General features: G+C 39.3%; 1 protein-coding gene across 50 annotated transcripts in view; it reads left to right on the top strand.

The window, feature by feature from the left end:
- Positions 1 to 16,608, top strand: part of ANK2 (ankyrin 2) — a 323,587-nt gene that overhangs the window by 286,622 nt on the left and 20,357 nt on the right. For 35 of the 50 annotated variants that reach the window (XM_045085498.1, XM_045085499.1, XM_045085524.1 and 32 more), the window contains 3 exons: positions 2,248 to 2,370; positions 4,323 to 4,355; positions 6,343 to 6,364. In XM_045085498.1, coding sequence (XP_044941433.1) covers positions 2,248 to 2,370; positions 4,323 to 4,355; positions 6,343 to 6,364 — 178 coding nt within the window. Of the gene's footprint in view, positions 1 to 2,247; positions 2,371 to 4,322; positions 4,356 to 6,342; positions 6,365 to 9,337; positions 15,530 to 16,608 lie in introns of all 50 variants that reach the window. The other 15 variants (XM_004748037.3, XM_045085488.1, XM_013053971.2 and 12 more) reach the window with 3 other exon arrangements.

Here is a 16,608-nt window from a genome sequence, read left to right as displayed (position 1 = left end):
TTTCCAAATTTTACAGAAAGTCTCTCTTTCTTTTTTGCTATCATCTCTTTTAAATATTTATTCTTAAATTTTAAAAACATATGAATTTCATGTGGAGACCAAAAGAATCCCTTAGTGACAGTACTTTGTAATAAGAGCTCTGAAGGATCCCAGGATCTCACTTGATCTAGTAAGAGGTTATCTAAGATAGAGCCGTGAACTGGATATATTTTCATAAATTCATCCAACAAACATTTATGGAGACCCTTCAGTACATCATGAATTTGTTTTCTGTTTAAGAATATTAATCCAAGTTAGGAGTTTGGCAGCGATATATACATATTTCATTCCAGAGTCCAGTTATAAAAAGGGACAAAAATGTGTGATGGCAAAATGCAAAGGAAGTAATAATACTGTACTCTATTTCTCCAGCTCTTCATTTTTTTCCCTTGCTTCTCACAGTTTATTTCACTGATCTGAAAGTCCTAATGCTCAACTCTCACAAGATGGAGGCTGGTTTCCAACAGTTTTTTACTGCAATGACTCTAGTTTGTTAGTTTGTTAGCAATGACTCGTTTTAATCCCTTATGATTTTCCAAGGATATGTCAGTAAATCTCTTTAAAATTGTTAGTCTGTGAAGCTTTCCCAAGATCTCTATTGAGTCCTTTGTTGTGCCATTTCTGGTTTGATTGTTTTACATGATTAAAGAAAGGCTCTTAGAAATCACCACATTAAACTACAGCTGCTGAGGGGCAAAGGATCCATTTAACTCAAATGGCTCAATTATTAAGCTAATACTTGATATTGTTGATGTGCAGAAGTCATTCTATAAACAACCAAATACAGAAATGAGCAAAGGACTTAGACATTTCTCCAAAGAAGGCAAACAGATGACCAATAAGCATATGAAAAGATGCTCAAGGAAATTCAAATTTAAGGCAATTCAGATTCAAATCACAAATGAGATACTTTGTACCCATTAGGATGGCGGTTGTTAAAAAATAAATCTATAAATGAAATAAAATGAAATGGTAAATACATGTTGACAAGGATGTGGAGAAATTGGGACCCCGATCATTGCTGGTAGGAATACAAAATGATGCAGCCACTGTGGAAAACAGTATGATGATTCCTCAAAAATTTAAACCTAGGTAAGAATATGATCCAGCAGTTCCACTTCTAGGTAGATACCCAAAGGAACTGAAAGTAGGGACTCGAACAGTTACTTGGCATCCCAGTGTTCATAAGAGCATTATTCACAGTAGCCAAAAGGTGGAAACATCATAAATATCCATTGACAGGTGAATGGTTAAAATATGGTCTATAGGTACATAATAATAATGGACCATTATTGAGCCTTAACAAAGAACATTTTGATACATGATGTAACAGGAATGAGCCTTGAGGATATATGCTAAGTGAAATTAACAAACACAAAAGACATACTCTGTTTCCACTTATATGGTGCCTAGAGAGGTCAAAAGCCTAGAGTCAGAAAATTGAAGGGTGGTTGCCAGGGGTTGAGGGAAGGGAGGAATGGAAAATTCTTGTTTAATGGAAACAGAGTTTCAGTTTGTGAAGATGAAGTTCCGAAGATGAATGGAGGTGATGGTTGTACAACAGTGTGAATGTACTTATTGCTACTGCACTGTGCATGTAAAAATGGTGGAAATGATCAGTTTTATGTTACGTCTATTTTAACACAATTCTTTTAAAGAATGAAATTCTGATATATATTGCAACAGGTTAAAGCTTGAAAATCTTATGCTAAGTAAAATAATCCAGACTCAAGAGGAAGAAACATTGTATAACTCTATCCATTCAGGGTACCTGGAAGAGGCAGATTTAGAGACAGAAAGTAGAATAGAGGTGACTCAGGGTGGCAGAAGAGAAGTGTGGGGAGCTGTCATTTAATAGGTACAGAGTTTGTGTTTGTGATGATGACAAATTCTGCATAGTAAAGATTTGATGATTGCACAAGTTTGTAAATGTGCTTAATGCCCCTAAATTGAACACTTAAAAATGCAAAGTGTAAAAATGGAAATGATAAATTTTATGGTCTATGTCTTTTACCACAATTTTTAAAAAGCTGAATGATTCTTTCAAAAATAATTCTAAATGAATATAGAAATAGAGAAAGGAACAACTCCAAATCTTTGGCATTATCAAATAAATTTATTTTTTCCTCATTCTTTTGAGTATCATCTAATTAAAATAAATAGCATATATCATATGTGGGTGAAGTACGCATGCCTTTCTTGTTCAAGGTACGCGACACGACTCAGGAACCTTGCGGGCGACTATCATTTATGAAAGAGCCAAAATCCACAAGAGGCCTGGTGCATCAAGCTATTTGCAACTTAAACATCACCCTGCCAATTTATACAAAGGTATTGTCAAATCTGTTGTAGTGCAATTCAGTCTCTATAGGATTTAATTTTCAAATCCTTTAAAATAAGTCAAACAAAAGCACTGAGTGCAAGCATGTAGAGCAATCATTTTTGATTCCCTGTCAAATTTTTGATTTTCCATTTAAGTAAGGACAAAAAGTAGCTCTCCTTTATTTTGCATTAAATTTGCTCTGATGGAAATTTTTTTATACATACATATTGGCTAGGAAAGAGAAAATAGGAATTTAAGATTTGGGACTAATTTTTAAAAATAAATTGGCTTTGTCTTCATTGTTTTTATGTGCCCTTCTGGGATGATACTAGTCCATTTGGCCCTAGCAACGTATTATGAGTCCATTAGCTTCTGTTCACTGCCAGTTCACGGGTAGATTATATATTATTAAATTCAGAGCAACCTCATGAGTTTTTAATCTTATTGCTGAAATAAATACTTGTTCATCTTGTAATCCATAATATTTGGGGGTATCAAACTAATTTTTCAACTATTTTTAACATGATTAATGTACAAAATGCTCCCATGTTACAAGAGATAGGTTCCTTGTTGAAAAGGAACAATTCATCAATTCCTGACCCAAATTCTCTTTTAACAGATATTACTTTCTATTCGGACTGCTCACCATTACAGAATTCCTAGCTTACTCTGATGAAGTTGAAGACAACAACTGAACGAATTAAATGCTAGGGATAACTTAATTTTTATTACTTAAAAAAATTTTAACAAATATCTTTTCAATGGGAAACCCCATTCTCCTCCCTGTCCCCCGCCATGGTGGTCTGTAGGGGGCTGTAGTGGTTGTCAGTGTGTCTACTAGAGGTTGGGGAGGGGGACAAGTAATGGCAGGTAAGACCTGGAGGAGATGAAGAAATCTATTTAAAAGCCAAAATCTTGACTCCACAAAAGAAAGCATGTTCGACACTTCTTTTTACCCACTATGGTCTATTTTTCCTAACCAATTATTCTTGTAAATAGAGATCAGACACACAGAGAAAACCTCATAGCATCATGGTTTAACATTACAGATTCTCATTGTATGATAAAAATAAAATATTACCTGTAGATGTAAACATACGTGTTACTCCAGTTATTAGAATACAGCAATAGGTATATCCACCCAATTGAACATAATCTCATTTCACTCCAGTGATGGAAAATGTACTTTGGGGTTTGTAGATTTGTGAGTCACCAAAGAGGAATGCCCGATAAGAAGCACAACAAAATATATACTGTAGGCAGCCCACCTGAGTGACATATACAGATGAATGAGCTTTGTCTCTGGTCTCAGTGAACTTTCAGTGTTCTATAAAAGCATTGACTTTATTATTACACTGTATTTCTAAGTTGAAACATATCATTAATGCCATGATGGTCCAGGACAACTTTCCAGTTCGTAACTAAAAACAAAAAGGAAAACAATGCCAAACATTGTATACACTTCAGATAAACTTTAGAATTGAGTAGTTCTTTATTATAATAGAACTCCTAAATATTGCCTGTGTATTGGAAATATTTTCACCATATGCTTATTTGTGACCTTTAACATTTTCAGCCAATATCTATAATGACTGGTATATACCATCGCCATTTCTCCAGACATATGCATCAAATCCATTAGCTAGCAAGCTTTAAGGCCCTAGTAACCTAGTATCTGAAATAAGTGTATTTGTAATTTTAGTTATTTTGCCTAATAAATTAGTGTACTTATGATTTTGGGTTTTTTGCTTCTTGAATCTACAGACTTCCATATTTAAATCAATCCTTTTAAATTTTTGTGCCTGTCTTCTATAAACTGTCAGAAGAAAAAACAAGAGTATGCTGACTATATGCTTGCCTGTTGATGTTTGTTGGCAGTGTATTTAATCTTCTCTTCTAAATACTCTCTACTCTTCCTGCTCTCTTTTTCCCATCTTGCATGGCATCTTGGGGCCGCAAGGAATCAGAGTCAGATCAAGAACAGGAAGAAGAGGTAATTGTATGACATTGTCCCTTGTTGATGGCTGTATTTGCTATAACCGCTAATAAGAGCACGTAGTTAACCTGTGTTCTTAGAAGGGTTATACAGTTTTAGTAACTGAAGGGTCACAGTTTTAGTTAACCTCTTTGAGCCTCAGTTTTCTCATCTCTTGGATTGAATTCAACAATAGTAAAGGTTTCCCTGTAAATTGTTACCCTGTCTCTGTGCAGTAATTTATGTTTCTCTACTGACTCCTGAAGGCCAAGCTATTATTTCAGTTCTCAGAGGTTGGTTTGGTGATACCTGGAGGTCAAAACTTTTCTTTTTCCCCTAATATTACTAAGACATTATTATTATTTTGCCTCCCATGTCTCCACAAGCTATAGAGGAGTTTTCCAGAGGCTACATTGACATGATGACATGATCACCCTGACTCTGGAGTGCGTCCTTATGTGCATTTGGGTTCTAGCATTTTCTCAGTGTTAATGTATAAAATGGAAATTTACTTGTATATATGAAACATAAAAGTTCTTCAAGGTCCTCAGTAATTTTTAGGAGTGTAAAGCAGTCTTAAGACCAAAACATCTGAGAACCACTGAGACTAAAAACTTTAAGGAGTGTGCAGTTCAACCATTAGACTGTAATATTATAATGTGGAACTCTATTAATAATGAGCACTTCTTAGAAGGTAGACTCTTTATTAAGTGTTCCATGTACCTCATTAACACTGATCCTCAAAATTGCCCTATGAGTTCTGTGCTGTCTTATAATAGATGAAAAAAGTGAGTCTTCAAGAGGTTGCCTTGAAGAAAGAACCATTTGAATAAGACCTCTATGATAGTTCAGGCACATTTGTGTTTGTTTCCCGTATAAAGATGTGAATGCCCAAACATCATCATAGAAATGATAGGAAATTCAGTCTACTTTCCTATGTACATATTGGTTCCTGTTTCTAAGATAGACAAATGCAGTTGTTACTAGTTGCACGTAAAGATTTTCAAATGTACTTGTATTCTATTTTTAGTGTTATTCTGATGGATTTGGAACACAAAAACATATAAAGAAAAATATAATAGGTACCCTTGTACCCACCAGTTTAAAATGTGAGGCCCTTTTAGAAAATATACATATACATATACATATATATATATATATACATATACATATATATACATATACATATACACAATACAGGGCAGATAATTGCCCTGAATTGACTTTTGACTCCTGCCCTGGCAGCAGAGCAGGACAAGGGGAGACGATAGCCTCATTGTCCTGCTGTATGTAACTATATATGCAGTAATCATGACAGGATAGATGTCATCCTTTCCCTCTATTGTCCAGCCACTCCTTGTCTCACATACTGTTTCTTCTCTGCAGTTGGTGACCCCCTTACCAAACCTGTTCAAAATGGTACCTACACACCTTCTTAGAAAAGCAGTGTAATCATAAAACCATTTTTTGCTATATTTAAGTGAGTTTCTTGCATTAGGTTTATGATTGTTCTATTGAGGACTTTTCAGGAGTTGTGCAGGACAATAGATCCAGTTGGTATTCTTTTCAGGATTTGGAATCTTGGCTTGTAATTAATGACAATGAAACTCCTGTAGAATGTATTACCCTGGCATGCTGTTCGTTCTTTCTGCCTTTTTCTCAACTAAATTGACACTGTTTAACCGCCCCCCACCCCCTCACTCTTTTCCTGGCCTTTTCCCTCATACACATGTATTTCTAACATTAAACGCACCCTCGATCCTATCTTGCTGGAAATAACATATTTAAAAAAGCTTTCCACCTATAAAGTCTAGAAAGGAGATTTGTTTTTTCAAAGTTAGGATGAGAATCAAGGAGACTCTCAGGAAGAACTGTAGCAAATTACTTTGACCTCTAGCTTCTGTTATCTCCCCATGGGTGTGGTCATGAATAGGAGCTTATTTGCACATCAGGGGAAAACCAGATGCAGTTTGTAACCATTCAATTTATGTATGTTTTCTTTCAGATCGATATGACATCAGAAAAAAGTAAGATTTTAAATAAAATTGAGTTTGTTTGAAAGCTGGCTACACTAAAGAGAAGCATGAATTAAAATGCAGCTAGATGCCATTACTAACCACTATAATAATTATATTTTTATATTGTCCTTATTAATCATTAATGTATATTTAGAGAAGCAGCTTGGCCAGTTAAATTACAAAAAAATATCTAATTTGTGAGCTAATTAGCAGTAAAATGCAATGATTATTCATCTAAGCATTCACTTTCTTTTGATACCCCTGTTACCCCTGCTATTGCTGTTACGCTTGTTTAGAAACCCACCCTACCGTTTTTGTCCTTTTGTTAGCATAACATTGTCATCTCACTTTTTTTTTTTAAGCACTGACATGACAGTATCACTTTTTATATTAAGGAACATTGACTTTGGGAGAGCTCTCATTATTTTTATAGGCTACACCTGTGAAAGTGATACTGTCTCAGTAGTTCTCAGCTACAGCTCAGCCTCCCCCACCCCACCACCTCGCACCTCTTACTGTGGTGAAGTGTAACGGACTTCTTTAGGGCTGAGGTCTAACAGACTTCTGTGAAACTTTCTGGAAAACAAAAACAAAACAAAACAAAAACCAAGAATGCAAAAATCAAAACCTCCTGGATGAAATTACTAATCGCAACACTGTACCATTATAGGGCTAATTTTAAATAATGATGCAAATCCCAAACACATTTTAGTACAGAGAGAACTGGTTTTTACAGACCTTAAGGGAGCTATTAGAACTCATTTTGGGTTTGTAATAATTAATTAACATTTTAGTTTTGGGACCTATTTCTGGTGATTGGTTTCTTGTGTGGAAGAAGTTAAAATTTTCAGGTTTCTTTCTTGCTTCTATGCCCCCAAAGAGTTTAGGGAAAAAAATACAATTTTTTTTTTTATTCACTTAAAAGTTCATTTTGATTCACTGAATTTCAGGTTGCTATTCCCAAAAGGAGAAAACTTAGAAGCACATTTAATATGGTCATCTGGCCCTATGCAATGATCTGGGACTTTTTTTGTTTGTTCGTTTTGAAGACCTAGTACACAATGTAAGTTATTAGGATGTTTTTTTTTTTTTTTGAAGATTTATTTATTTAAGAGAGAGCAGGAGCAGGGGCTGAAGGACAGAGGGAGAAGCAGACTCTCTGCTTAGCAGGGATTCGAAGGCAGGGCTTGATCCCAGGACTCCAGGATCATTACCTGAAGCAGAAGGCAGCCTCTCAATGGACTGAGGCACTCAGGCACCCCCAGAATGCTTTTAATTGAGAGTTTCTTTGCTCTTACGTTAAATCGTCATTCAGGATTAGATTATTTGAGGTTCTGGATGTTTTCATTTGGCTTGTACTTGAACAAATTTGCATTAATATAAATTATTTTAATATATATATGCATAGTCACAGAGTATATCTTCTCAACAAATTCCGATTCTCTCAAGAGAAGACTCTTAGTTGTTAAAAAAGTGACATTATTGTTGCTTTAATTAAATCCTTTTTTTAAAAAAGATATTTTATTATCCCATTTTCTTCTTCAGGACTACTATGTCTATTTAAATGGCCCTTTCCTCTGTCTCTTGAACACTAACTAGTAGAAATTCAAGTTTAATACATCCCGCTGGCTCAGTTACTTAAAAAAGAAAAGGGAGAAAGCTACAATATTGCTATAATGCCACAGATTCTCCTAAATGACTCCTAAGTGTTGTGAGTATTTTTTAAAGTTTAAATTTAGATGCATTTTTTTAGTTTAAAGATAATCCTTAAATAATCTTCATCTAGGTATAAAATAATCCATAAAGAAGGGCTCTAGTGAAGGAACTCTTTCCTAAGTCTTTTCAAGAGCAAATCCTAAAAGAGTTTGACCAACTTCTCCTTTTTGCTTTGAATGGGTGCAGGTCCCTACTACCTGTCCTTCAAATATACTACCGCATTCAGCACTGATGTACAGACTTGTAGGGAAAGGAATACGCTTCACCACAGTAATGTTTCCATATTGTTCTAATTTCTTAACCATCCTCCTGCCCGCGCATTTCAGCAAAGCCACCGCTCCCACCAGTTTCCTTCCACCTTTGCTTTGCATGGAAATAACTTGGCTTACATAAACTGTGCGTGTGTCCCGTGTGACTGTCTCTGATTTGGATTGCCATGCATCACATTTTAACTTTGGACTCACATATAAGTTTAATCACAGTTGTTGTTTTGTTGTTTTCTTCTTTCCTTTCCTTTATTTCCCTCCTTGGTCTGTCCTTTATGTGTCTAAACCAGGAGGTTGCTCCAAGGAAAGGACCATGCCTCTTAGCACAAGACCATTCGTTTCATTGTTAGGTGTGAATTTTCCTTAGATGAAATGCCGGTTTGCAGCTGATTCAGACATCTTTTATATAGTCATTGTATATTGGCAGAACAAAACACTGAATTCTGGATTTTCATATGATTAAAAAACATATATACATCATTAGGAGGCATTCTGAGTTTGCTACTACTGGCTTTCTCCTAGAGGAAATCAACTTTCTGCAATTTCTAATGCTTTTTTCCTTTTTTTTCCCCATGTTTATATTTTTTTCAACATTGATCTGTAACATCTGAACAATCTTGAGATATTTCTGTGTAATTTCACTGCGTTCGTTCTTTGTTTTGATCTGTGATGGTGTGTGTGTGTGTGTCTGTCTGTCTGTCGTGGCTGTTTGTTATAGCTTTGTTGTATGTGTGAATGTGCTATGAGTGAGAAAATTAAGCAAGTTATTTCCTGCTCATTTTTCCTTTTCAGTTTTTTTTTTTTTTTTTTTTTAATTTTTCCGTTAGCCTTGCTTTGCTTTTGTATCCTGAGACCTTGTGGATCCACCATTCCCGGCCCATTCTGTTGTCCCTCCCGCCACAACAGGAAAAGACACTGTGTCGTTTCAGTCCTGATTACATTTGCCAATATATTTTTTTGATTTCCATTTTACTTTCAATGTTTTTCATTCACATCAAAGATGATGAGACAGAATCTACAGAAACATCTGTCCTGAAAAGTCACCTGGTTAATGAAGTTCCTGTCCTAGCCAGTCCGGACTTGCTCTCTGAAGTTTCTGAGATGAAACAAGATTTGATCAAAATGACCGCCATCTTGACCACAGATGTATCTGATAGGGCAGGTTCTATCAAAGTGAAGGAGCTGGTGAAGGCTGCTGAGGAAGAGCCAGGAGAGCCTTTTGAAATTGTTGAAAGAGTTAAAGAGGACTTAGAGAAAGTGAATGAAATCCTGAGAAGTGGAACCTGCGCCAGAGATGAAGGCAGTGTGCCGAGGTCTCAGTCGGAGAGAGAATTAGAGGAAGAGGAGTGGGTGATTGTCAGTGATGAGGAAATAGAGGAGGCTAAGCAAAAAGCACCTTTAGAAATCACTGAACACCCATGCGTAGAAGTTAGAATAGATAAAGAGCGCCACATCAAAGCAGAGAAAGACTCAACGGGGCTAGTGAACTACCTTACTGAGGATCTAAATTCCTATGTGTCTCCTCATGAAAAGCCACCACAGACAGTTCAAGGGATAGCAGGGGAGAAACGTGACGCTCTGGCTACTGGCAGGAGCTCTGAAAATGAAAGGAAAGATGCACCCCCACATGACACGCAGAGTGCCCAGAAACAGCACAAACCAAGCCTGGGAATAAAGAAGCCAGTGAGAAGGAAATTAAAAGAAAAACAGAAACAAAAAGAGGAAAGTGTACAAGGTAGTGCAGAAAAAAGTGAACTTAAAAAATGTAGTTCAGAAGAGTCATTAGATGAAGATGCAGGTTTAGCCCCTGAACCCCTCCCCACTGTAAAGGCCACTTCACCTTTGATAGAAGAGACTCCCATTGGTTCCATAAAGGACAAAGTAAAGGCCCTTCAGAAACGAGTGGAAGATGAACAAAAAGGTCGAAGCAAGTTGCCTGTCAGAGTCAAAGGCAAAGAGGATGTGCCAAAAAAGATAACCCACAGGACACATCCAGCTGCATCACCCTCTCTGAAGTCGGAGAGGCACACACCGGCATCACCCTCCTCTAAAACAGAAAGACACTCTTCTCTTTCCTCCTCTACAAAAACTGAGAAGCACCCTCCGGTATCACCATCAAGTAAAGCTGAGAAACACTCACCTGTGTCACCCTCTGCAAAAACTGAAAGGCACTCCCCTGTGTCTTCAAATAAAACCGAGAAGCACTTGCCTGTGTCACCCTCGACAAAAACTGAAAGGCACTCCCCTGTGTCATCTACAAAAACAGAAAGACACCCACCTATTTCACCTTCAGGTAAAATGGACAAACGCCCACCTATTTCGCCCTCTGGGAGAATGGAGAAACATGCACCAGTATCACCTGGGAGAACAGAAAAGCGCTTGCCTGTGTCACCAGCTGGACGAATGGAAAAGCATCCACCTGTATCAACCTCCGGGAAAACTGAGAAACACTTGCCTGTGTCGCCTTCTGGGAAAACAGAAAAGCAACCACCTGTCTCCCCAACCTCAAAAACAGAACGAATCGAGGAGACAATGTCTGTTCGGGAGTTGATGAAAGCTTTCCAGTCAGGTCAGGACCCCTCTAAACACAAGACTGGACTGTTTGAGCACAAATCAGTGAAGCAAAAGCAGCCACAAGAGAAAGGCAAAGCTCGGGTAGAAAAAGAAAAGGGGCAGGTGCTAAACCACAGAGAAACACAGAAAACAGAGAGTCAGACGATCAAACGAGGCCAGAGATTTGTGGTAACAGGAGTTTCCGAATCCAAGAGAGCAGTCCGTGCTTCCTCTGTAGGGTTTAAGAGAGAAGATCTAGTTGTAGAGAAGGAGAAAGCCCTTAGCCACAAAACACCTGAACCTGTTCAGTCAGCACCAGAAGAAGAAAGCCATAAAGAGAGTAATGTTCCCAAAGAAAAGCTGACTGATGAACAGGGAGACATGGACCTCCAGATCAGCCCAGATAGGAAAACTTCCACTGACTTTTCTGACGTCATTAAGCAAGAATTGGAAGACAATGACAAATACCAACAATTCCGAAGGACTGAGGAGACAGAAGAAGCACAGCTTCACTTAGATCAGGTACTCACTAGTCCTTTCAACACGACATTTCCACTAGATTACATGAAAGATGAATTTCTTCCAGCTCTGTCTTTACAAAGTGGTGCTTTGGATGGCAGTTCTGAGAGCCTTAAGCCTGAGGGAGTGGCAGGTTCTCCGTGTGGCAGCCTGATGGAAGGGACCCCTCAGATTAGTTCAGAAGAAAGCTATAAGCACGAGGGCCTCGCAGAGACCCCTGAGACAAGCCCAGAAAGCCTTTCTTTCTCACCAAAGAAAAGTGAGGAGCAAATTGGGGAAAGAAGTGAAACAACCAAGTTAGAAACACCATCAGCAGCTCTTTTGGAAAAAGACCATCCCTCAATCAAAGACGTCACTGATGATTCTGAAGAACAAGGTGCTGTGGTCGCTGAAGGCACAGAGCCCTCAGATTCCCTTGGTAGCTGTATTGTGTTACTAGCAAAAGAAACACCCAAAGGAGTGACTGAGGAAGCATCCTCTGATGAGGGTCAACTTACGAATGTTGGTTCTGCCCACAAGACGCGCACTGATTCTGAAGCTCAGAAATCCACAACCACTGAGCCCTCAGATGAGACAAAAGCCTCTCCACTGCCTGATGCTTTTGTAAACACAGGCACAGGAACTGAATCAAAGACCCAGGGAGTTGCCAGAAGTCCCCAAGGGTTAGAACTTGCACTCCCTAGCCGAGACAGTGAGGTCCTCAGCCCTGGTGCCGATGAATCATTTGCAGTGAGCCACAGAGACTCCCTGGAAGCCAGCCCTGTGCTGGAGGATAACTCCTCACACAAAACTCCGGATTCTCTGGAGCCGAGTCCTCTGAAAGAATCCCCTTGCCGCGACTCTCTAGAAAGCAGCCCGGTAGAACCAAAGACGAAGGCTGGAGTTCTCCCAAGTCACTTCCCTCTTCCTGCAGCCGTAGCCAAAACAGAACTCTTTACAGAGGTGGCCTCTGTGCGGTCCCGGCTGCTCCGAGACCCAGACGGCAGTGCCGAGGATGACAGTCTTGAGCAGACGTCACTGGTAGAGAGCTCTGGGAAGAGCCCCCTCTCTCCAGACACTCCCAGCTCGGAAGAAATTAGCTATGAGGTCACACCCAAAGCCACAGATGCAAGCACACCCAAGCCAGCTGTAATTCATGAATGTGCAGAGGAGGATGACTTGGAAAATGGGGACAAAAAGAGATTCACACCTGAAGAGGAAATGTTTAAAATGGTAACCAAAATCAAAACGTTTGACGAACTTGAACAAGAAGCAAAGCAGAAAAGGGACTACAAGAAAGAACCCAAGCAAGAAGAATCTTCTTCATCCTCTGACCCAGATGCTGACTGTTCAGCAGATGTGGATGAACCAAAACATATGGCAACTGTAGAGGATGAAAGCGATGTCCCTGTGGTAGTAACATCAGAGAGCAGAAAAGCTTCTTCCTCCTCTGAGAGTGAACCTGAGTTGGCACAGCTGAAAAACGGTGGTGACACAGGCCTCTTACCAGAGCCAGTTATTCGAGTACAACCTCCTTCTCCACTTCCATCCAGTGTAGACTCCAATTCCAGTCCTGAAGAAGTACAGTTTCAACCCATTGTTTCCAAACAATACACTTTCAAAATGAATGAGGATACTCAGGAAGAGTGTGGTAAATCAGAAGAAGAAAAAGACTGTGAATCCCATGTACCTGAAGAGAGTCATAGTATTTCTACTAATGGCCCAGATAGGTCTTATGATGATCTGAACAGAGATGCTGATCAACCAGAAGTCTGTGAGGGCCATGGGTGTGAGACCAGGAGTCCTAGCAGCCCAGTCACTCCCATATCTTCAGGTCTCTACAGCTCCCCTAGGGAGGATATCAATGAGCAACTAGCTATCCATGAGGAATCAATACCTCTGCAAGACACTGATGAAAAAGACACAGAAGGAGAAGAGCTTGATGCTTCTCAAGTGGCATCTCTACAAGTAGATTGCCCCAGTGAAAGCTCTTCGTCTTTGTCCTCCTCCTTGCCTCACTGTCCAGCATCTGAAGGACAACAATTAGATGAAGACATATCCTTTCTATCTCCTGCTACAAAAATAGAGGATATCAAAACTGACCAAGCTTTTGAGAGCTTACCGAATGACTTTTCCATGCAAGACTCATCAATTACTACTCAAACAGATATATTGTCCATGGATGTTCCAGTGTCTGACCCTGCTGAGCCTGATGAAATCTATGATCCTCAAATAATAAGCCCTTATGAAAATGTTCCTTCCCAATCTTTTTTCTCCAGTGAAGAAAGCAAAACTCAAACAAATGCGGGATACACAAGTTTTCAGTCTTCGGAAGTGCATTCTGTTACCATCACATCCTCTGTTGAAGACACGGTAGTAATAAGCTCTTCCAGTACAACTGTTTCAATCCAAGAATCTAATTTTGAGCACCAAAACATGGAAGAAGAATCCAAACAAGAAAGCACCTTGTGGGAACAGCGATCAGATCAAGCCCCTTCATCTTTAGAGCCTTCTGTACCAAATACATCAGCAGTTGTTACTGACCAAATCAGCAAAGTCATCATCACAAAAACAGACGTGGATTCTGATTCCTGGAGTGAAATCCGTGAGGATGATGAAGCCTTTGAGGCTAGAGTGAAAGAGGAAGAACAAAAGATATTTGGTTTGATGGTAGACAGACAATCACAGGGTACCACCCCTGACACCACTCCTGCAAGGACCCCAACTGAAGAGGGGACTCCGACCAGTGAGCAAAACCCATTTCTCTTTCAGGAAGGAAAATTGTTTGAGATGACCCGAAGTGGCGCCATTGACATGACCAAAAGGTCCTATGCCGATGAAAGTTTTCACTTTTTCCAAATTGGGCAAGAATCCAGGGAAGAGACTCTCTCTGAAGACATGAGGGAAGGGAGTCCTGGGGCTGAGCTCCCACAGCGGGAGACATCAGCTGAGTCACTAGCTCTCTCAGAATCAAAAGAAACAATGAGTGATGAAGCAGACTTACTTCCAGATGACCTGAGTGAGGAAGTAGAGGAAAAGTCTGCTTCAGATGCTCAACTCAACACCCACATGGGGAATTCAACCTCCACTGAAACATCAACAGAAGAGGCTCCTTCTGAAGGTGCTGAGGACCTTCCCACCACACAGATGGGTGACATGCCTCCTAAGTCTAGTGTGAAAAAGCCATCTTGCCCTGACTCCCCTGAACCAGTTGTACACGTTCAGTTAGATTTTTCCACAGTTACCAGGTCCTTGCATTCAGATCGGGATGATGATTCTCCTGATTCTTCCCCAGAGGAACAGAAATCAGTAATTGAAATCCCTACTGCACCCATGGAGAATGTGCCTTCTACTGAAAACAAATCCAAAATTCCTGTAAGGACTACACCCACATCAACCCCAGCACCTCCATCTGTGGAGAATGAGAGTTCCCTTTCTGAGGATTTTTTACCCAGCCTGGATGAGGAAAGTAAAGAGGATGAAACAAAACCAAAGTCTAAAATCCCCGTGAAGGCACCTGTCCAAAGAGTAGAGCAGCAGCTTTCACACCTAGATTCCTCTCTCCAGAAAACAGTGGCTCCTCAGGGTCAGGACATGACAAGCAGAACACCAGATAGTAGAAGCAAATCTGAATCTGATGCCAGTGCTTTGGACTCAGAGACCAAATGTCTAGTAAAAACTACAAGTTACACTGAGACAGAAACAGAGAACAGAGAGAGGGCAGAGGAGCTGGAGTTAGAATCAGAAGAGGGGGCCACCAGACCAAAGATATTTACATCCCGATTGCCAGTTAAGAGCAAAAGCAACACATCTTCCTGCAAGGGGGCTGTGAGCCCTATGAAAGAAAGTAAGGAGCATTTCTTTGACCTTTACAGGAACTCCATAGAATTCTTTGAGGAGATTAGTGATGAGGCTTCCAAGTTAGTGGATAGACTTACACAGTCAGAAAGGGAGCAAGAATTAGTTTCTGATGATGAAAGTAGTAGTGCCCTGGAAGTTTCAGTAATTGAAAATCTGCCACCTGTTGAGACCGAGCATTCAATTCCTGAGGACATCTTTGACACAAGGCCTATTTGGGATGAGTCCATTGAGACTCTGATTGAACGCATCCCTGATGAAAATGGCCATGACCATGCTGAAGGTATTTGCCAGCCACTGGGATTCCCTGTGCTACGCATGTCATAAATTTGATATAGTTTTTTTTTTTTAATATCTTTTATTTGGTGATTTGTGTCTCATTTTCTTTAAGCTTTCCGTAGTGGTTACTGTGTTTGTGTAAGCCCTTTGTGTTTCGTGCTTTCTCTGTGTACTCTTGTCTATGAAAACAATCTCAAGATTGAGTAATGAGAATGCTTATGGAAAACATAAACATAATAAACAGGCAATGGTGATCTTGCCTTTCTCGAGCCGCTGCACGTCAGGCCATGCAAGCTTTGAGTTTTGTTGTTCTGGAATCCCAGGCTTAGCCTCAAATTAGGCACTTTCACTTTTGCAAATGAATATGTTGGGCTTTGTTTCATATGGTAAGGATTCATAGCTTTTTCTTCTTACCCTTAAGTATTTCAAAATAATTTGTACTCAACTTAATAAATTTGTAATCATTAGGAAGCCATTTGCCCAAGAAGATTTCACATTATCACGAAATCCCAATTGTTGTGGATCTGTTTTTGATTCAAAAGGTTGGATCTCAGATACCACTGGTAAACACTCAAAGCAAACAAATATAAAGCAAAAAAACAAAACAAAACAAAACAAAAAAACCATGCTCTTTGTTTTAGTGTTAGGTGAATGGAGAATATATTCTGATTAGATGCAGCAGACAACAAAAACTCAAACTTTGCATGATGTAAGTGACTGTGAGAAGATGATGACCCTTTGAATTATAAAAAAGGAAACCATAGATGGCTTTGAGAAGTAGCCTCTGGTCTTCCAATATCTCTGCAATAAAGACTATTATTCTTAAATTTGTGTCAAAGGAAAATGTCATACCTAAAATGCTGCCCATCAATTAATGGAGGTTAAAAACCAAGGGGAAAATGACAACTTGTGGGAATAATATATAAGCTTACCTAGTAGTAAGCAGACAGAAATTTCACACAAAAGACATCTATACCTATTGATACAACTGACACAAGTATATACGCTTTTATCCTTCCTTCTTCCAGGGTCACCAGGATCAAGGAACATTTCTCTGGCCAGACTAAAAAAAAAACCCAGGAT

This window comes from Mustela putorius, unplaced genomic scaffold (genome assembly GCF_011764305.1).
Source record: "Mustela putorius furo isolate JIRA1106 unplaced genomic scaffold, ASM1176430v1.1 tig00000868_pilon_pilon_pilon, whole genome shotgun sequence".
Taxonomy (NCBI): Eukaryota; Metazoa; Chordata; class Mammalia; order Carnivora; family Mustelidae; genus Mustela; species Mustela putorius.
This window is presented reverse-complemented; position numbering and strand designations above follow the sequence as displayed.